We start from the raw sequence: 22,354 nt of genomic DNA, 5'->3' as shown, positions 1-22,354 counted from the left end.
TACAAAATTTATTAGGGTAGGCCACACTGAAATGAAATGCAGAAAAACTTTTATAAACTCAGTAACTAGGCAATAAAATGATAAATTAAATTTAATATAGGTGAATATAAAAGAATGCATATATATTTCACATTTTAAGTGATGGGATCTCAGTGGACCATTATTACTCAGAAGCAAGACCTTGTGATTAGGACACTATTTGGTGAGGAACTATCTATCTCTCTTTGTTTCCCAGTCTATGTAGCTGTTCATTAGAGGATGCAGTGGGTACTAAAAGTTTACATGGACCTCAGGGGACTAGACAAGAGCATGGAGAAGAAATCTATTAAAGGCTAATACTTTCATAGAAAACAGCTCTGGCTTAAGTTAAGTTAACATAATACTTAAGTTAACAGTAACTGAGTACAGGTAGAGAATTAGGGGTATCATATATTCTTGTCCTGATCTGATTCTCTCCTAGGCATTTCCTTACAGCTACTGCTGGACACAAGATAATGGCCTAGACAAACTTCTGATCTGATTCATGATGGTCATCTTTGATGGTAGCATAATATAAGCCCACCCAACAAAGAAACCCAAACATGGGATGTATCAAGGCAGGTACTCCCAGATGAGACAGGTAAGTGACACAGTTGTACAAATCTCAAAAAGATTCAAGTGCACAAAGGATAGACAGGCTGTCACACAGAGGGAAGACAGAAGAGCTTGAATTCTTTATTCTATAAAAGTAAGTCTGAGAAGGATATCACTGCACTGTGAATGCAGAGAGATAAAGCACAACTGGTCTTACAGTAAGAATGTAGGATGCAGAAAAACCTAACTCATTTTGGAAGAGCACTTGACTGATTAATGAAATGAATGCAAGACTAGGAAGCAAGGGACTCAACTCAGTGTCAGACACTCTTTTCCAGTTCTGTTTTCTTAATACTACAGCTTTAGCAATTTTTAACTGCATGTTTTAATGTAACAAAGGTTGTATTAGTGTTGTTAGTTGTACCATAAGAAACTTTCTTAACTAGCTGCAGAAATATTGATTTCTAAAAAGGAAAGCTCTCGCTCATCCTACTATGTAAGGATGCATCATCTTTCACTCAAAGAAGAATCCTATTGCAGTCAAGAAACACAGCTCTCAGAATTAGTAAATGGGGGATGGATTAATTCACATTTCTTAAAACCCAGAATCAAAAAAAGCAGTCTCATTTGAAGACAATAGAAAATACAAGGTGGGAAGACCTACAGTAGCAAAAGCAGGTTCATAATTTCCTATTGTTCTCTCAGTTATGCTGAAAAAAATTATCTTTACTTTAAATAAATATTAAAAGTTAGTCCTGATATTTTCCACCCAAAATGTCTCTTGTGTTTTGTTTTTATCTTCCCAAATAACTTTTAAAAGTTTATTGGGACTTGAAGGCTGTGCACAGGCTGGGGAGTAAGGGGCATTTTTCATTCTTGACAGTGTAGGGCTTTTGCTATAAAGTGTAATATCACATATTATTTTTATATACTTCAGCACTGGGTATGTTCCATAATGGATGACATTCATATGAACAATCTGATATAAGCAACAAATGAGATTTGGGGCTTAGTATCTCAAATTCTTACAGAAACCTCAAGCTTCCAACCCTTGTAAAGAAATCCCCTGAAAGTCAGCCTGGGGCTGGACTTCTTGCTTCCTGCTTGTAAATAGTGGGAGAGGGTGAAAGTGGAAATTACCACTCCCAATACAGATTTGATGGCCACTTCCTCTACTGCACAAATTTTAGGAGCTACCATACCTTAAGGGCTGCAGCAGAAGCTGCAGAATTGTTTCCGTTAGTAGCAAAGTACAGCTTGTTGGAGGTTTCTTCCTGTGTTTAAATGGCTGAAGAACTTCATATGTTTTCCTGGTCAAATACAGTGATGAAAATGTGCTACAAATTGAGGAAGTTACATGGTTGAAGGGGGAAGTTACATGGCACAGTAGAAAAAAATTGAAGCACAACTAATATCTTCATCACTGGGTACAAGTAAATTAATGGAACAGAAATTACTGATCTTTGCCTGTAAAAACCCTAAATTCCACAGAAATTTTATACAGCTTTGTCATATGACTAATACAAAACCTGTAAGGCACATCTTTCAGAGAAGACAACTCTACAGTAAGATACTGATCAACATCTACATTACCAGCAAAGGTAGCACTGACTGTAAAATCCTATTGTCAGAGTTGTTTAATACTTCAGCTATAAAACTAAACTTTGCATTGAAACAGCAAAAAATTGTCTGAAAAATTTCAGCCATATTTTTCGCTAAAAAAGTGCATCCAAAATGCAAAAGATCACTAGGAAACTAACATAGCAGCAACCTGGTAACATTTTTAAAATGCCTTTTAAGCACACATAGTAATTTTAATAAACTTCTTTTTTGTTGTTGTTTTATGTATTCAGAGCTAAGCCAGAAAAAACAGATGTATTCATCTCTATAGGTGTGTGTTTTGGTAACCTGCTATCTGATGCTTCTGGGGGATAGCACTGGAGCAAGGTAAGAAGACTAATTTTTGATGCCCAGCTTAGTAAAAGAGTACAGGCATTGCTTTAAGTCAAGAATTGCAGGACTAGTAATTCGGAAGTGCAGCTGTACATAAACAGAGACAATGGACTTCACAAGTTTCTCTTAGGCAAGCTAACAATGGAAAGAAGAAGTTAAAAGTGCTTTGTTTGCAAGTAAAATTTTTTGTCAAAATCCCTTCATCTTAAATGTTTATGTTTCCACTAAATGATAGCAGGTCCACATCAAAGCTTTCATAAGACACAAAAAGAAGAGTCAGAAGAACTCATACTAACACACTGGAAGATAAAACTTGGATTTGACGCTCGTAGTATTTGTTTTTGCAAATGGTTCCAATTCAATGTTTATTTCCTATCACATTAAAGTATCTAGCTAAATTAATACATACACACTTTTCTAAGTTGCTATATTGTATACTACATATTTTCCTTTCCTCTAAAGAGCTTGGCATTTCACCTTTTGAATCCACTTGTTCCCAAAAACTCCACTCCATACTATTAAGCTATTTTAGAGTAATATATTTTATACAATTAAAATATCCACAAAAGAAAAACTGGCAACCTTTACTGACTAGCATTGCCAGAATGGTTGAACTGGGCTATAAATGCAAAGAAGTTTAGTCTGTTTTATGAAGACATGACTTTTAAGGTAAGTCTACATGCCTTAATCATTTTGGCTGACAAAGTGATAGAAGAACTCTGATTTCTCCAATTATAAGTTCAAAAGTCTAAAAAGGTCATGTGTAAAAGGCATAAAACATTAATCTCATCATTTTCTGTGCAGCTTGTTAAACTCCTAGAAGCTGTAATAGCAGAGACAAATTGAGCAACTTTCTGACCTTTCTCTGATAAAAACCTATACAGTTATTTAATGGAAACCTAAAAGGTTACCAATTATTTTTCTAAAAAGCTCATCTTTCTCAGACTGGGAACTTGATACTGCACTGTGAAATTAGCTCGTGGAAATGCTACATTTGAATGCCTTTAGTAAAGTTGCACAGCTGTAATGAATTCACTAATTTATTACCTGTTTTGGCTAGGAGAGGAGGAAGACTTGCGGGAAAACAACAAAAGGCAAGGGAGAGAGAACAACAGAGAAAGACAGGGAGATAAAATAAGCAACCAAATATAAGAGCACGTATGCAAGCATTCAAGTTGGACACACTAAAACCCTGAAAAAATAATAACAATCACAATTTGTTGATCACTATGATCTAGTATCAGGCTTCAGGATATCTCCTAAAATCAGCAGCAGTACAGGCAAATGACTGCACTTTCCACAATGCTACACATTTCAAGCAAGAGAGATTTCCAGTTTTGGTGTTAAATAACTTAACACTCAAATGTTTACATCCTTTCCTGACCCAAAGTCTAAAGTTTAACCAATATCTTGGTAATCTTGGAATTAATATATTTCTTAATTGACTAATGTTCCAGAGATGTGACCTTTTTTAATTTTTTGCTTTGAATGGTACAAAAAACGATGGAGAAAGTTGGTTTTGTCAAACAGATTTCACTTAAAAAAGCCACTTACTTGGTTCATTATTTCTGTATATATTACACAGCAGAAAAAAAAAACCCACACATGTAAGTATTTATCTGGAACTATACAATGGTCTTAAACATTAAATTTGGAACTGATTTTCTGTAGTTAAGTAATATTTATATTTTATTGAATATTCATATATTTCAGGAGAACTCCATCAATTTTGATATTAATGTGAAAATTATAGAAATATGTTTTGCTAACAGTCAGTTGTTACAAACAGTATGACTAAATCTATATTTAGAAACTGTGCTATTTTCAGAAGTTCCTGTAAATGTACTTTCATGTGAGCAAGCCTGACAGACCAAAAATTCTGATGATCAAATCAAGCAGACGGACCAATGTTTTTGATCATACACCTTTTGAACAAAGCCTGTTAAGATTTCCACACATTGACACAGTAAAATACACGAATGAATGATGAGTTGTTGGAGGTTTCAAAACAAAATCAAAGACAAAACTATCAAGGTGGGTCAGAAAGCTATTTGTAATTGTTCATGTGTGTGAAAATACTGATGGAGCACAGTGACTCTTCTCTGTGAAAGGATAATCTTTTTCACCAAAGCAAGTGAATCCACTTCAAATAATCTCCACCCAACTGCAAAATTCAAATATGAAGATAAGCTAAATACTGCTAAAATTTCTGAAGACCCGAAAATTTGTATATTCTAGCTACACAATTTCAGACTCTGGAATTTACTGAATACTCTTTTCCCCTCTGTGTTTTGCATATGCAAACAATTTCCAATGTTGTAGATCTGTTTTAGAAAAGAAATGTATTTAACAGTATTTTCATAAGTGAAATTTAAATGAACAATATTTTCAGGATGAAAACTAGAGCTGTTATGAAGTGGATCCAATCTTTTTATCAATATCAACAATTTGGTATTCCATGCATGACGTTTATTAGAGAAATTACTATTTCTGTACAAACCGTGAACATGCACTCATTTTGAGCAAATGGAAGGTACGAAGCAAGTCATTTATAAAGCACATCAGAGCCTTTTCCTTTAATTCTCCTGATTAGCTTCTTGGAGTATCAAATATTCATAGAATTACATGATATCTTTTTCTACATACCAAGTAAACACTGTGCTTAAGAAATAAAAATGAAGACTTATACTTTTTCTTAGGGCTTCACACCTCCTCCAATGCTGTAAAAAATGTATTCCTAAAAAAGCATTTCATTTCCAAAACATAAAAAACAATTATATATCTCAAAAAAACATTTATTTCAACAAATTACATTTCTAATGCAGAACCTTAAAGAGTGTCCCCGTATACTTCCATATCAACATATCATCACCCCCACGTAATCATATAATCCTTCTAAAAATAAAATAATTTCACCTCAGTATTACCATGGTCATGGGACTCAATAAATTCCTCATCCCTTACATTTTATCCCTGTTTTTGAATTAGTAAACGCGTGTATATCAACTGTGCATGTCTGGCACTGATGACATAAACCTGTCAGCTACAGGGAAGCTCCGTGAAGTAATCTGTCATCACTTTTCCTGAAATAAACTATAGCTTTCAGGGACTTCTAGAAAGCGGATACTGACAGAAGTTATTGTGACAACAGGATGAACAACCTGCATTACAGCAGCAGATGCTTTTTGTGTTTCCACTGCCTCAGGACCCCCCATCATGCCAGTATGAAATTCACCTTTCCATCCTCAAGCACGCAATTCACCTGTGGATTCACCTAGCAGCTAATGGGTTGCACTAAAAGTAAAATACCTTGGCTACTCTCAAATCGTGCTTTGGAATTTAAATAAAAATAAGAAAGTGTTTTAAAGATGCCTTTTCACTTCACAAATTGCTTTTGTTCTCACTCACCCCCAGACCAGCAGTAAAGTTTGGGTTATGTTATTTTTGTATTTATATGTCAAGTCTTTCCATAAGTCTCTACCTAGAAACAATTACGTTCTTTGTAGGTCTGCAGCCAAAAGAAAACTTGATACATGTATCACATATATACATATGATCTGTATAGCCTATTTATTAGTCATCTATCAAAACACTGACAAGCAGGAACTCAAGACTATATCCCTGTCTTTGTAAGCAGGACATGTTTTAAAGTAATTTTGAAGCAAGATAGCTAGAAGTAATTTGTTTACTTTGCAAAGTGTTTTATGCTATATAATACTTTTTCCATGCAAATCAATGACTACTCTGTCTGCAATGACCTTACATAATCATTGTAGCTTTTTATTTTCAAAAAATGGAGACAGCATTCCACTTCAGTTCTCTTGCCACCAAGGGTCAAGAATTTCTGTTCAGATCTCACATTGTTGATATACATGCTCATTAGGGATAAAATGTTTTGGTGCCACAGTCACAAAAATCCAGTGAGGATCATAATTTTTTCTTTTTTTTTCCAGTCAGCTTTACTAACTGTTGTTATCCACATATGTATATTTGATCCATTTGCATATAGAATCATCTATGTACCCAATGAAGTTTAAAAGGCAAAATCTCTACTTAAGCAATATTTGCAAGTGTTACTTTTTACCATGATAAGATGCCTCTTAAAGCTATGTTTCAACAGTTATTCAAATTATTTTTACCAAAGGAAGCCAGAATTCACTCTGGAAAAAAATGGGGTTTGATAGTACCAGAAAGAAGATTGAAAATAGTTGTATGCCCCTGTATGTTGTACAAACAAGAGACAAACTAATGTCATATAATAGCATTATTTATATTCTGTTGGCATGAGAATTCTGTAAAAGCATAAACTGGTATGTATTGATACCCATAGCTCTTAATAAAGCCAAAGAATTTGGAAAGAAAATTTAGTCTTTGGTATACCAGAAAGAGATATACAACTATGGGCAGGGCATGTTTAATCAATTACATACAAACTCAACCTTAAAAAAAAAAAAAAAACACAGTTGAGATTACACTTGCTCTTATTAAAATTTCCATTGAATATCTAACTTATTCCTTCACTGTTGCCTAAGCTAAGAAGCTGCAGAGACTGTATCTGCACTGGAGGCAAGGCAGCCCACTTTTCTGGTTGGCAGAACATGCTTCCCAGGCAAAATGGTTTACTTTAAATAGCTTTTGTGAGTACAAAGGATGCTGAAGTGCTAACCTTTTCTGCCTTCAGCTGAGGCAATCTGCTGCTATTGCAGACATTGACACTGTTTGTTTCAATACCTCTATGGCATGCCCATTCTGTCACCTGAATACCAAACACTGTTTTCATGAGGAATGTGAAGTTCTGCAGAACCACTGATCAAATGTACTTTGACTATTTTTTACTTTTTTAATGCTGCAAGAAGTAAGTTTCAAAGCAGAAAAGCAAAAAGGGCCCTAACAGTTTTGTGTGCTTCTTAAAAAATCTTTACCATTTATTCCCCTCTAATCAAAATGCTTACATTTTTGCCTATAACTACAGGCTCTTCTGAATTTTGAACAAGAACAGGCAAGAATCTTCCCCCAAAAATATTTTTTCATGTCATATTTATTTCTCTTTGATTTTGTTTTAAATGAAGATTCTATCATTAATCATATAAATCACAAAAGAAGGTAATCGGCACGTAGAAAATGAATGACATACCTTATACTGGATAAGTAGACCATAAACCAAAATGTTTTTCTTTTTCACTTCCTTTGCAAATTTCTTGATCCTAATTAGTTCTTCTATCCCAATGCTGAAAGAAATGTTTTCTGAAATATTCAAGTGCACCTGCAAAGGAACAAATAAAAAAAAAAAATATTCCACTTTTTTCATAGTGCATTATTTTAAACTGCCAGTTTTTAGTACCTCATTTTTATGTGTTAAGCACACATAAAAATGCAGGCTAAGAAATGTTTTTCTTAGCTAGCTTATATTACTATTGAATCCCACTACTTATATATTTAGTGACATGAAAACTCTTTCTTTTCAAAACACAGTGAAACCAATATGCCAGAACACATCAGAACACAATGTTCTAACTGCATATTACAAATATTTAATTAAATTAGAAAACAACATTCTTTTCTAAGATCTAATCTTTCACAGATTTTTTTTTTTTTTTTTTACTATCAGGATACTGGAGAAATACAGATGTTCTTCTTAAGCATCTTAAAGGTTTTCAAAATGAAACTGCATTCTTTAAAGGTCTGTTTTGAATTTACTACCTTTTCAGTATAGCACATTAGGTTGTCTAAATCAGATTAACTTCAAGATAACACTTAAATTTTAAAAAGCAGAAACTACTTCAAAAGAAGGTAGGGATATGACTATCCTGAGCTCTTTGGCAGGGAAAGGCAGGTCTCGGATCCAGCAGGGATGATGCACAAACATGGTGGGTCTTGCAGGACCTGAACTGGTATCAGCTAGCTCACCCCTTTCCCAAGGCTTATGTGTTCCACTGTTTAATCAATTTATAAAGTTTCTCTTAACTGTAGAAATCAAAATTTAGGATGATGATTTGAACATACAAGATTTCAGCATCTATTAACAGCAGAAATACCCTTCTCCTTTACAGAAAGAGAAGTATTTTTCTGGCTGTGCAATTCCATTGATATTAAACTTATCTGTAAGGACTACAGAGTAGTATAGAGGTACGGAGTATAAAGGTCCCTATCTGTAAGTATAGAGGTCCCTATCTGTAAGAACTACAGAGTAGTGTATACTACGGAGTATAGAGGTAGCCTCAGAGATCCATGCTTGTGAAAATCATTTCAATTTCCCTTTGTACCTTATATTCAGTTTATCCTGACAAATATTAGGTTTTTACTCATTTTCCCTTGCAACACTTTAAAAAGGTGTTTGCTGTCTAAGTGCATATTCACCAGGAGCAAAGTTACTGTCTTCTACTACACAGGCAGATATTAATTTTCAAATACTTATTACTTTGTTATTTTTTACCCAAAACAAGGCTAGAGTACTGCTCATTTACAGCTATTTACAAGAAATTTTAAAACCTATTATTTTGAGAGAACATGACCTAACATCTATTTACCATTAACCTGTTCCACAGCTTTGAAAAGAGATTTTTCTCAAATTTACTTTTGTACTGAAATGCAAATAATGTCAACTACAGAGCTGAAGTACTAGCATTCCTTTCTTTCTAACCCTAAATAATAACAACAAAATAAAAGTAATGTCCATTTATAACATCTACAAATGTGAACATATATTACTCAGAAAAGTAATGTCAGTTTAAGAATATGATTCTTCTGGTTATAGGAGAGTTGGAGAGGATACTGGTTTGATGCAAACAAATAATTGCATGAGGTTTACCTCCGTTCTTCCTATTTTGCCTGTAACATTAATCTTCCCTTTTCTGCTATGTCCAGATACAATACTCCAATTCCTGCTTCAGCTTACAGATGCCACAAAAAAATCCAGTCAGGCACCAAGATAAAGGATAGACTTTGAAATCTGTGACAATTTATAGGCAGGAATATGGACAGAAATCAGCATGCCCAGTGCAAGCTCATACTTTTATTGGGATAATTCTACTCAGACTGGTTAAACAGACAATCTGGTACAATACTAACACCTGACATTTTTGCAACTAAAGCAGCTGAATATGGGAAAGAAAAATAAACCTGATTCTCTCAATTATCAGATTGTTACAAAAAAGTTACATGTGTCCTGAAATCAAAGAATAGACAAGAACTTTCTAATTACACAGAAGTCTACATTAGACTGTACCTAAGTATGAGGTAAGAATGGAAGCACTTAGCTGCTCTCCTCATTTACTCTTTCAATTCTTCACTACCAGGAACAATTTTACTTTTGAAATTAGAAAAGAATAATGTTTCCCATACAGCTAGTACCTAAAACCTATGTATTTAAATGTAATCATATTGCTTAAAATTCCGAGTCACATTTGCCTGAGAAATATTAATGTGCCCTTTTACATCAAAAGAAAGTGTCTTACAGGACTTTTCACTAACAATGTATTTGGGTTTTATGTTAAAGGAAGGATATAGTGAAGAATAAAGCTGAGGAGAATCCCACTCATAAGTCTTAGTGAAGAGGACACCCAACACTGAATTTAATTAAAGACTGCTGCAGGAAGTTTCTATCCCCCAGCCATGCCATCTGTAATGAGTTTTAGGGATCAGAAGTTTAAAGGACCTAAATAGTTTCTGGTGATTAATATGAGACAACGATTTGTTTAGTTAATTCTTTAGTCATTTAAAACATACTTTCCCATCCTCCTAAATTTTTGTTCTTGTATTCTAAAAAATAGTGTGGTAACTCCATAAAATTTGAAAGTGTAGCATAAAATGCCTTTTTACAGTAGGGGTACTTTATTTTTTAAAGATACTTTAAACAAAATATGTGTATCCGTGCTTTAAGTGTTAGCAACTGCTTCCACCTAGTTATGAGACTTTTCTCCCATTGTCTAGTTTTGTGGAATTTCAAATAGCTGTCAGGAACAACTGGTGGATCTGGAGTAAAGAGATTAAATGTATTATTTTCTCCTGAGGCTATTTTAAAAGGTGTCCACCTAAATAATTTGTGAATGCTGCAGGCTGTTCAAGCAAGTACACTTTCATTAAAACTGGTGCTGGATCCTAGAATGACTTCAAGATCTAGTATCTTAGGGGCAAAACCTGAGTTTCATGGTGAGCTTGTGTAAGCATTGTCTGCATTCATACCTATTTCTCAGGAAACAGTAAGTAAAAAATATTTATTGCTACAATTATCAAAACAAATCTCTCACATTCCATGTGTCAAAACACTAAAAAAGCACTTAATTCAAAGTCCAAAGTGAAGATTAGCTATGAATTGGGCACAAAAAAATCCCCATGCTTTTAACACTGTAGTATTACCTAGTTGATTAACAATTCCAACTTTACCTGCACACCGCCAAATTTAACACAGACAGAAATGGGGTTTTATATTCTTGATGAAGGACTAATGAAAACATTCTCGGTCCAGAAAAGAGCATTCTACACATCCAGTGTGTAAATGGGCAACAGAATTGGAAGAGCGTCATTGCTCTGATTTTCAAAGGCAGAAATAATTTAGTAAATTGAAAATTTAGTAAAATGAAAGCTCTACCCTGAACTTCTCAGAAATAGGGTCAAGAAAAAAGACTGTCTAGAAATAAAGTGCTAAATACTGATGTTCATAGAATCACAGTAGCTCACTCCAAGACAACAGCATACATCAGGTAAGGCAATTACAAATTTAAAAAGTTAAAGTAATTGGTATTCATGATCTCATTTATTTGTTAGGTCAGTAATGAAATTTAATCACTCACATTTCAGATTAAGCCTAAAATTGAGAAGTAAATGCTCAGTTTTACCTCCACAGATCATTAGACTCTGCACTTCCAAAACTGTTTAGACTCCGTGTAAAATACCTATTTATTCCTTTTTTCAAGAGCTTCATATATGAAATTAAATTTAAAAATCACAACATATTGTGTTGTATCATTGCTGAAGTGTATAATAAACGTAATCCAGAGGCACACCCCTTCTGACATATGGAATTAATAACTCATTGCACCCAATACTTCTCATCCCTACCTATTAAGCCAGAAAACATAACTGAATTAATTTGATCTGGTTACGCTGCACAGAGACTTTCAAATCTACTCAGATTTTCTCCTTTTTAACAGTCTGAGTAAAATAAGTCATGTATACCTTCAGTTGCTCATTGACATGAACTGTTAAATTATTCTGGCAGCAATTTTCAAATCATCAGAATTTCAACCAAAAATACACTTTAAAACTTTTGCCACATACCAGAATAGATCTTTCAGTCTTACATCATCTCAATAAGTAATGTATCTATTGAAGGTACACTGCAAATTACTTCAAAGTTAGTTTTTAATTGGACTAGAGAAGCAACAACAACTTTAAAACTTTGAAAAAAATCACACAGCATAGAAGAAAATAAAGCCACTTAATTCTGTTTCAACTGCACATTCAGAGTACAAAATTTGCAGCATCCCCAGCAGACATGGAGCACAACAGCAAAGTAGGAATTAACAGTTCAATATGACTAGCCACAATGAGTCTTCCACAGAAATATAATAAATTGTGAATTGCTAATATTGGTTTATTTCCTGACAGCATGCAGTATATTTGCTGAAGTGCAAACGATGCTCTTTACAGTCCAATTTACAATTCAAATTAACAATTTTATTCAGAGCTACTGGCAGTTTAAACCTAGTCTAACATTTAAAATATTTCATTAGTTGCTTTCTACAGTAACTTACACGAGTTACCTACCAAAATAAGGACAACTGGATATAAGAGAGGAATATTTGATTTTTCCAACTTATCCACTAGTTGCTGGGTTTCTTGAATGTCATACTTTTTATCCTAAATGAAAATACATGTTTAGAATTACTGAAAACATCAAACAATGATTTCATAAAAATGGAATTCAAAAATCTGTTATTTATCAAAAGAAGATACGTCACTCTTTTGGTTTTGGGGGGGTTACTTGGTTGGTTGGTTTTAATATATTTGTAACGCTTTTGTCTGGTAAAGTTATAGGTGTTTGAAAAAAATTGAGATTAATAATATTACCCTTAAGAAATATATATATAACCACCATAAGGGTCTTGATATGGTTCATCTAAAACTTCCCTGTTCCCATACAGGGACCCAAAACCAGATTGCATGGCATGCATGTGTCTGAAATGGGAAACACTAATTTAAATCACAGTAGCAATACAGAGGTAGATGACTACACATATGACATACCTCTTCTATGGACAAGTCACTTCAATACAGTATCTATGAAAGAAAATTTTAAACTACTTCCTGTTGCATTCCTCTTGTTCAAGAATTCATGGCTGGTTTAACAAACATATTGACAGCAGTGCAGAACCAGAAAAGAAAGAACGGACCAGTCAAGTTTGGGGCACATCAGAAACACCAAACATTGGAATGGATACACCAAGATGACAGAAATAGCAAACAACTTACGATTCAAATATGCTATTATTATTTACCATTACTAATGAGTTTAAAGTTCAAAACTAAAAGCATGCACCCTTACTACTTACATTTACGCAAACAAAATTGTAGTGCTGTCCCGAAAAGATATTTTGTAGATGGCTATCATTTTTGCTTAGAGACATTGATATAGCTTCAACCTGATAAGAAAAAAAAAAATTCCTATGTCACAAATTTGACTTCAGCCTTAGCTATCTGCTAAAGCTTCCACCATTACAGCAGAGTTTGTTCATTCAAATAATTCAAAACTGGCAATTATTATTTCCACTATGAGAATAAAAAATAGCTCAAGTTTTTAGGTGACTCAATGGTAAAGCATGGAGTCCAACACCCTGCAGTTTTCTGTAAGTTTTTGCTGAAGCATACTGCTGGGGGAGCCATTACAAAAACAGCCCAGAAAGGGCTAGCGCTGCTGCCTGGGCTAGGATGGATGTTCAACCGTTCCCAGAGCTGAAAACACTATTCATAGGATCAAGATGATCTAATGATTTTAGACCTCTTATTCTGAGAAAATCTCTATAATATTTAAATACATATAAATATTATGTCTTCATGCAACTGAAAATAAAATAAAGAAGTAGGTATGAGAGACCAGGTGTACAGGTATTCTAGGATTCTGCATTTTACAAGACTCATTTAGAATTTCTCCTGAAAATAATGTCCTCAATGAATACTTTAAAATACTCTCTTAATCACAGAATACTTATTTTGCAACCCTTAACGCTAGCTGAGAAATTATCTTATCCTCATTAAACTAAAAAGTTGATTCTACTACATTATCAGCTTCAGGATTGTCTTCTGTAAAACAGCAAACTGGGTAGTAGAAGGGGAATTTGTTCCCTAAGAGAAGATAATGCTTTGAAGCCAATAAAAAACCCCCTGGAAAATAAGGCCAAAAAAATCTTCCTGTTGCTTCTATTAAACAGGGAAACCCCACTGTTCCACTGCTCAAAAGAGCTTTATTTCTGCCCAGAAGACACATTATATATAGAAGCAAACAACACAAGCAATACATTGCTGTGTTCGCTCGAAACGTCACTTAATCCAGAATCCAACAAAAGCATCAAATACAACATTCAATAGGCTTTCCACTGTTATCTAAAGCTGTATTTGTTTATTTTTGTAATACTTGGGGAGCTAACTCAAGTGCAAGGAAAGGTGGTTTGAAATCCAGAAGTTGACACTTATGTACTGAAGATTTTAGAAACATTTTGGGCTGAAAATATGATAAAAGAGCTCCAAATAGTTGACATTTAATATTCTGAAGAGATTAAAAAAAAAAAAATTACAGAAGGCAAGAATTACTTAAAATACTTTAAAAATGCAATACTCCAGGGTTCTTCTGGCTTGAGCTTCTGCAGAAGTAAAACCAGGAAACCCCAGTACTTTTAAAACCTTGTACATACTTAGATGAACAGAAGCACACTGTATGCCAGTCTTTTCAGAAAGTAAATGAAACATTACTCAAGGGAAAAAGCCTACTTTTTTTTTTCCCCTTGAGATATTACAATACATGATGCTTAAGTATTCCTGAACATTTGAAAACTAATTGAGTGTATCAGAGTTCTAATTTAACTTGAACAATTTGATAAAGCAGTACACTGAGACTTCGTTTTACTGCCATATTATCCAGCAAAGATTAAATCTGATTTCTCTCTTGGAAAAGTAAGCACAGCTGCCCAACTAGAAGCTTCAACACATCATCAAATGACTATAATTAATTCTCATTCTATTTGGCATGTTAGAATTCTATGCAAAAGTATTTCTTTTAATGTAACTTAATATTAAACAAAGTTATCAGTTACTTGAGAGAGCAAAAATTACCTAAAAATACCACCTCAGTAAAAAATGTTTGTCACATAATGTTTCAGTGTTTAAATAGAAAACAATATATGGATTTGCTTAATCACTTCTGGTCATTGTAGCAATTGATATTCAGCTAGTCTAAAGAAGTAGAGATGTTAAGTTTTTATGAACATGAAGACAGGAATAATAAATATGTTTTCTTTAATGTTTTTCTACTTATCAGATGCCCTGTGATGAAGTTTCAACTTTATCTAATACCCACTTTCATAAAATCAAAAAATAATACCAGGGCATTGGGAATCTGTAAAAGTTAGTTAAATTATATCAGAATTTAAAATCACAGTTAATACCAATCCAGCAGAGGGACAATGCAATGATTAAGAAATTAGTGAATTTTGCTAATGAAACAATAGTTCATTTCCTAATTGAAAACAACCAAATATTCTGATAGACTGCTTGTGGATATTTATCCAGTCACAAATATAACACACAACTTCATCCAGCACCTTGATACTGAATAAGGAGAACAACATAATTTCCAGTCACAGAAGAAAACACCTTCAGCCTCCATTTAGGTTTGCTTGCTTCAAAAGAAAGGGCTAAGTAACAAATGTAAGGAAAGGCTCAAACTGATACTTTTCACCGTAAGATATTTTCTGCTATTCATTTATTAGTTATACAGTTTACAGTAACACTGATTAAAATACTTACTCTTAATGTAATTTGGAAGCAATAACTGTTGCCTTAATTTTTTTAATTTTTTTTTTTTTAGAAAAGCTTTTATTTTCATTTTCTTTATCTCATCAGTTCAATTTTTAGGTCTCTTCTGTTATCGGCATTATCATATTATTGGATAAATCTCTCTAACAAAATTTCTTTTGACTTCTTCTTTAAGGATGCATCTATAAATTAACAAATATCTTAACAGTAAATATGGCTGCTACTAAGATTTAGTGTCAAAACTACCTAAAACATTAAAATATTGGCCATAGTTTGCTTAAATTTCAGATAATATGTACTCTAGTGAATGATTTCCAATTAGTGTCTTATTTAGATCAATTACCCTCCAATCAGTCCTTTGAAAAGGTCCAGCTTTCAGTGTGGTACGTTTAACTTGCTTAAAATAATTATCACATTGTGGAGTCACATCTCTCTGTCACAAGGTTACTGTGCTTCACTTGAGAAATCATAGGCCAGTGGATATACTCTTTTTACAGTGCTTCAAATTTAGAAGTTCTGTATACTGATCATCTTAAAAATTAATTCTTGGAGATTTCTAAGGGTTCATAAAATGAATGACTAAGGATGTTTCAAGGACCAGTACAAGACAGTGATTTTGATGAAGTTCTTTGGCATGTGTCACTTTGCAGGAATGTTTTAAAAGAGCTGAAGAGAAATTTAATAATCATTATGAGGAAAGACAACATAGATCAAAGAAGACAACAACGGTGCTAGAAATCATCAACTAAACTGATTTAATAGAGCCATCAAAAAAATGTCCCTTATCAGTAGGAATCCCTTCATTTTATACCCTCGTTACCTTGTTTGTAGTCATTTTATGTGGGTTTCATTCAAATGTAGCATAGGTTCAGGTGCCTGACCAAGCCAACAATCAAATGGATTTGCAATGAAAATTTGGAAATGTAAATTTTAACCAGTTTATTGCCAGTCTGATTTGAGGTTTCTAAGCTTGGAGTCACAGTGTTGGCTGATGAAACATAATGCAATCTTTGACTTTTCTTACTGGCTTGGAAGTGTTTCTTATGGTATGATTAAAGTAGTTATATGCAAACATAATATATAGATAAATCAACACTTAAAGAAGTACTTTTTTTCTCATATGGGCAAGTGATGTCTTCCTAGTAATTGCAGGATAGTTTTAATGGAGAGAAAATAAGAAAAATAGCAATGGATATGGTATCAGTGAAATGAAAACATATTTCTGCAAGGAAAGATCTTACTTAGCTCTGGTAACGTTTTGCACCTCTAAATGTAGACATTTAATAGATACTAAGCATGATTTTCCACACTAAATACAATTTTTTCCAAACAGAAACTGTAAGTAAATATCAAAATGACATTTTTAGATATAAAATAGCAATACAGTTTGCTACAGAAGAACATCCTACTATTAACTAAGCACACAATGCAGAAGATAAACAGACATGAATAAAACCACAACAGAAGCAACATTATGCAAATCAGGAAACCTGTATTTTTGAACATTCTGCAGATAGCATTCCCTGTCTGTTTCTCTGGGTCAAAGAAAGATGGGATATCATCACATAAAATATAATTAAGAATCACCCCAAGATCAGTCAAGGTTTAAGCAATTAATTCCAAATGTTAATGACCATTGGGAAAATGAAAATACATGATAGTTCTATTAGTAGGAATAATGAAAAAGGAAAAGCTAGTTAAATGCCAGTAGAATATTCCATTAATATTCTACAGCAACGGCTTCATTGAGCATTCACTATGACTGAAATGTACTCCTATCTCTCTGCAAAAAGGCTGATTAATCTGACTTTGCATTCGCAGCTCTGCAGGAATACAACTTACTCTTTAATTGGTTCAGACTTTAATTCAGACTTCAAAGTAACAAAAGCATTTCCTCTGTAACATATTTGTAACAATTTGGGCTTACTGAATTCATAAAATCTAAAGAAAATGTCCTCTCTGTTGTCTGGATCCAATTTCTCCTCTAATCTAATATACCCATTTTAAGAGGATCTGTAAAACTTCCCTCCACAGCATAACTGGGCAGAAGATGATTCTTGCTTGGTTACTTCCACACCTGGTGTTAATCCCTTGTAATAAATACTACAGTGACACAGGAGATCTCAGTTTCTGTATTCACATTATTTAGAACATTTCTTATGAGTTGTGACAACCAGAAGCATTAAATTAATCCTACAATTTACAGCCATAGAGTTGTACTTACTTTTATTTGGCTTTTCAGAGATTCATGAAGGAGAAAACCTATTTGTGCAACAGCTTCCTTCGCATCGGTAATAACACAAACTTCTTGTGATAGGTTGTCTGTGATCAAGGAAAAAATCTTAGTACTTCATGCAAAGATAAATCAATCAAAATTACTAATCTGATAAACATTACCTTCAATCCATATACTGCTGTCTCGACAGAACCTTTCCAACAGCTGCAGACTTAAGAAAACTTATTTCATGGCACCGTTATTATAACTACATAATTTATATAACACACATCTCAAATATAAATTCATATTATATTTTATATGATTTTGTACAACATGAAAACATCACATAAGACCTGTCCCCAAAGCCCATTTAGATAAGGGACTTCTATGAAAAGGTATTTGTTCAGGTCCACATTACTGACACTGGATGACCACCAAGAACATAATTTTCTTAAAACTTTGTCCCGAGTTTCAGCGAGTGGTGGGGTTTTTTTGTAGCAGGGAAGGCGGCTATAGAGGTGGCCTCCTGTGAGAAGCTTCTTGAAGCTCCCCCAGCTCCAAGTCAGCTCCACCCCTGCACCGAAACTGAGCCAATCAGCTGCGCCTCTGCGATAACGTATTTAAGAAGGGACGTGGTGACGGGCAGTGGGACTTGTGAGGAGGAGTTGCGGCAGCTGCGTGAACACCAAGGTCAGTGGAGGAACGAAGGAAGAAAGGAGGGGGGAGGTCCCAGACCAGAGACCCCCCTGTATCCTGTGGTGAGATGGCAGGGTGGCCCCCCTGCCACCCATGGAGATCTACGGTGGAGCAGACATAGATTTATGGCCTGTGTTTCACCTGGATGATCAAGGTGCTGTGCCCGAAGAAGGCCGGGGTCTTGTGGGAAAAGGTAGCCCTGCTGCTGTAATTCAGTGCTGGGAGGATTGCAGCATGCAGGGGAGTCCCACGCCGGAGCAGCTCGGGAAGGGCTGCAGCCGTGGGAGGGAATCCAGTTGGAGAAAGTTGGTGATTCATGCTGAAGCAGTGTAAGGAAATGCTGCAGCCCGTGGGAGGGACTCATGTTGGAGAAAGTTGTGGAGGACTGCCTCCTGTGAGAGGGGGACCACGCTGGAGCAGGGGGAACAAGTTCCAGAAGCTTCCCCCACCGAAGATGGAAGAGGCAGCACCGACTGCACCCCCCCATTCCCTGCCCCTGCGCCACTGGGGGAGGAGGTAGAGATATCGGGAGCAGAGCTGAGCCCGGGAAGAAGGGAGGGGTGGGGGGAAGGTGTTCTCAAGATGTGGCAATGTTCCTCACTGTTGTACTCTGTTACGTGTTGTTAGTGTCTGTAATAAAGCTATGTACTTTTTTTCTTCCCCTAACAAGTCTGCCTTTTGCCTGTGACCGTAATAGGTGATCTGCCCCTCCCAGTCCTATCCTGAATCCCAAGCCTGGAGCATTTGTCCCTTCTCATCGTTGGAGGGGAGGGAGGAGTGAGCGGCTACGTGGTGTCTGGCTGCCAACCAGGCTCAAACCATGACAAACTTCATTCCACTTACCACTTCAACAGATCACTAAAACCAGTGTCAGCAATATTGAGACAAGAAAAAAAACAAACCAAAACAAAACGGGAGATAGGGTAAATCCTCTTCTCAACAATATATACTACATAATAGCAAAAAAAGAAATATAGTATTGAAGATACTGTTCAGGGAGACAGCAGATGTAACTGTTCACGTCAATATAAAAAAAATTGCAAAGGCAGTAACAAAGATCTTGGGATGGCAAACTCCTTAAATCTTTTAGAAATTTCAAATTATTGCCTGATCTGCTCCATAGAGCAAATATTTAAGAAAAATCATATTTTCTCTTGTTATTGACTACAGTTTCAAGATTCAGTGGGCATTTTCCTTTCTTTAAGCAAGAAAATAAAAATAATTCAAGTCTGGAACTCTCACTTTCAAGTCAGAATTTTATCCTTTAGATCTTGAATTAATGTGCAGACCAAAGCATAAGATTTTTAATGTCTTTTGGGTAGCCATTCCATAAGCAGCTAGAAGTTTCATCAATGTAAAGTTTAATTATGTTTAAAGCAGACTTCAATGAAACTTCAGGGACAGAAATATACCAAACACCACCACAAAATAAATTAGTAGTGAAAGACATAAAAGAAATTACAAAAATATGGCCTAACCACTCTTCAAACAAGTCTGAATATAAAGATACATATTTGTTGCATGTGGAAAGTTTTTTTTATAATGACATACCACACAATAAGTTCAATCAGATGCATTACTTAAGTAAACATCTCACTTTCTTTTGTAAACTGAAAGACTTCTTTACAAAAACAGACATACAGACCTGAAAATGTATTTTTAAAACTGCTGCAGAATTAAAATTATTGGAAAGTGACTTGTGATTTTTAAACAATGTTTTGTGAGCAGGAAAAGTGAATTAACCACTGGGAATCCCAAAAGATAATTACAATGATTTTATGAATCATGGGCATTTATTATGTCTAATATTTATAACGTGACAACAAAAATAGTGGTAGCAACTGGCTTTGTATTAAGTTAGCAAGAATGGGGAGGGGGGAAGAAAGAGAGAGAACAATAAACATCTGCTTCTAAACCATCACAACTAGATGAAAGCAAGAATTAAAAAAAAAGCATGGCCAGTTCTCACAGGACTGGAAATCACAGGATACCACAACTGTGGGAGAACTTATCTTCCCATAGATTCACTGGGCAAAAAAAATATACTGATCATGCATCAAAGTTGGCTTCTACTTAATACAGAATAATTTTACAGTCTAAAAAATGGGTCAGTGGGAAACCATATTGAATTAATTTCTTATCAGCAGAAAGAAACCAGTGGGTAGATTGAAATCAGAACAGGAGCCACTTGAATTTAGTACTGTACACAGAATGCAGATACAAGATAGATGTACATAATAAACCAGACTGGCATATCAGATTTCAAGAACTCAGATTCTATTGAACTAAGTAATTTAATGAGGAAGGTCAGATTGGAGCTATTACAATAAACCACATGTGGAACAAGGCTGTGGAATCCAAAAAGGCACCATAACTTATGCTCAGACGGTTCTTTTTAAAAAGAAGTTAGTTATCAACAGCAAGTGTCAAAAGTAACCTCACAAGAGGCTGCTCAAAGACTGCAACTATAAAAGCCCATCTCACTCCTCTCCCCAGCTCCCTTAAGCCTCTAGCATCCTGTAATGTAAATGAGAAAGGACAAATGACTACCAAAAAAGCAACTAAAATTTGCAGGTTGAATTTAATAAAGAAAGCAAAATTGAATGAAGTGTGAAAAGTTATATTTTTAATTTGGAAGAAGAATGTAATGTTATAGGGGGAAAGTCTATTAATAAAGCATGAAAAAAAAATAAAGTAATGATAATACACAGATTCTGCATGCTTTTAAATGATCAAGAAAAATTAATAAAGGAAGTCTGGGAAATCATCATTTATAAAATCATCATAGCAAAGCAACAGTTCTGTTCTAGTTGAGGTTTAAAACTCAATTTCCATTTAAATCCCAACTGTTTCAAGCGGCCAAAAGATATATATGTTAAATTAGATGGTCTGCACGTTCTCTGTATTGTGAGAAGGAAGGCTGAAGGGAGCCTTCCTCCCCAAGACTGCCCGTGTCCCACCTCTGGCGAGCTGATGGAGCTCTCTGTCACCAGCGTAATCACACTGAACCCAGCGAGCATAGCTGGAGCGCTGGCTCGTAACTCCACAGATTCCATGAGTTCTGCTAACCACGTGCAGCATTTCATTCCTGGTTTTCAGAAGTCTGTTTGGTAAATGAAACAGTTGTTCTGGAAAGCCACATCCTGGCCATGTCACAAAGAATTTTAAGACTCTGATAACAAAATTTTGGTTTTCATCAGACCACTGGATAATTCAGGCTGGAAGGCACCTCCGGAGGTCTCTAGCCCAAGCTCCTACTCAAAGCAGGATGGCCCATGAGGTCAGGTCTGGTCACTCAGCCCCTTACTCCCCTGGCACTTGAAAACCTTTGAGGACAGAGACTGCACAACCTCTCCAGACAAACTGTTCATTGCTTGATTGTCCTCATGGTGAAAGAGTTTTTCCTTGTATTGAGTTGGAACTTCCCTTGGTTCAGTTTTTGCCTGTTACCTCTTTTTTCTGTGGCCATGCACAACTGTTCTACTTTTCTTCTGTACTTTCATGCATGCCATACCTTCCTTTTATTCTGCTCAACCTTTTTTTTTTTTTTTTTTTTTTTCCCCCTTGCTATTGCATTACCTACCAAAATCTCTCTTTTGCTTTGGCATCCTCTTCCCCTACTTACTTTAAACTTAATACTTCACTGGAAAACTTTTCCCAATACATGTGTCTCATTTACTCTTAACTTCTTTCCACCCATACCTGACTAGGGAGTAACACTCCCCTTACTGCATCACTTTTAACATCCTCTCAGACCATATTTTTTGCATAAATTTAAAAATAGTTAAACCTTTACACTGATAAATGCTGTTAGGTTAAACATTACATTTCTCTATTAGAAAAGGAGTAGAAATTTTCTCTGTTAAAGATAAATTTGATACAGGATTT

At 35.0% G+C, this 22,354-nt stretch overlaps 1 protein-coding gene across 3 annotated transcripts in view; it reads right to left on the bottom strand.

Moving 5' to 3' along the window:
• Positions 1 to 22,354, bottom strand: part of CRPPA (CDP-L-ribitol pyrophosphorylase A) — a 126,724-nt gene that overhangs the window by 47,060 nt on the left and 57,310 nt on the right. For all 3 annotated transcript variants that reach the window (XM_042802158.1, XM_042802159.1, XM_042802157.1), the window contains exons 6-9: positions 17,777 to 17,874; positions 13,077 to 13,166; positions 12,292 to 12,384; positions 7,661 to 7,789 (exon numbers count right to left, since the gene is read on the bottom strand). In XM_042802158.1, coding sequence (XP_042658092.1) covers positions 7,661 to 7,789; positions 12,292 to 12,384; positions 13,077 to 13,166; positions 17,777 to 17,874 — 410 coding nt within the window. The remainder of the gene's footprint in view (positions 1 to 7,660; positions 7,790 to 12,291; positions 12,385 to 13,076; positions 13,167 to 17,776; positions 17,875 to 22,354) is intronic.

This window comes from Tyto alba, unplaced genomic scaffold (genome assembly GCF_018691265.1).
Source record: "Tyto alba isolate M040663 unplaced genomic scaffold, T.alba_DEE_v4.0 Super-Scaffold_38, whole genome shotgun sequence".
Taxonomy (NCBI): Eukaryota; Metazoa; Chordata; class Aves; order Strigiformes; family Tytonidae; genus Tyto; species Tyto alba.
This window is presented reverse-complemented; position numbering and strand designations above follow the sequence as displayed.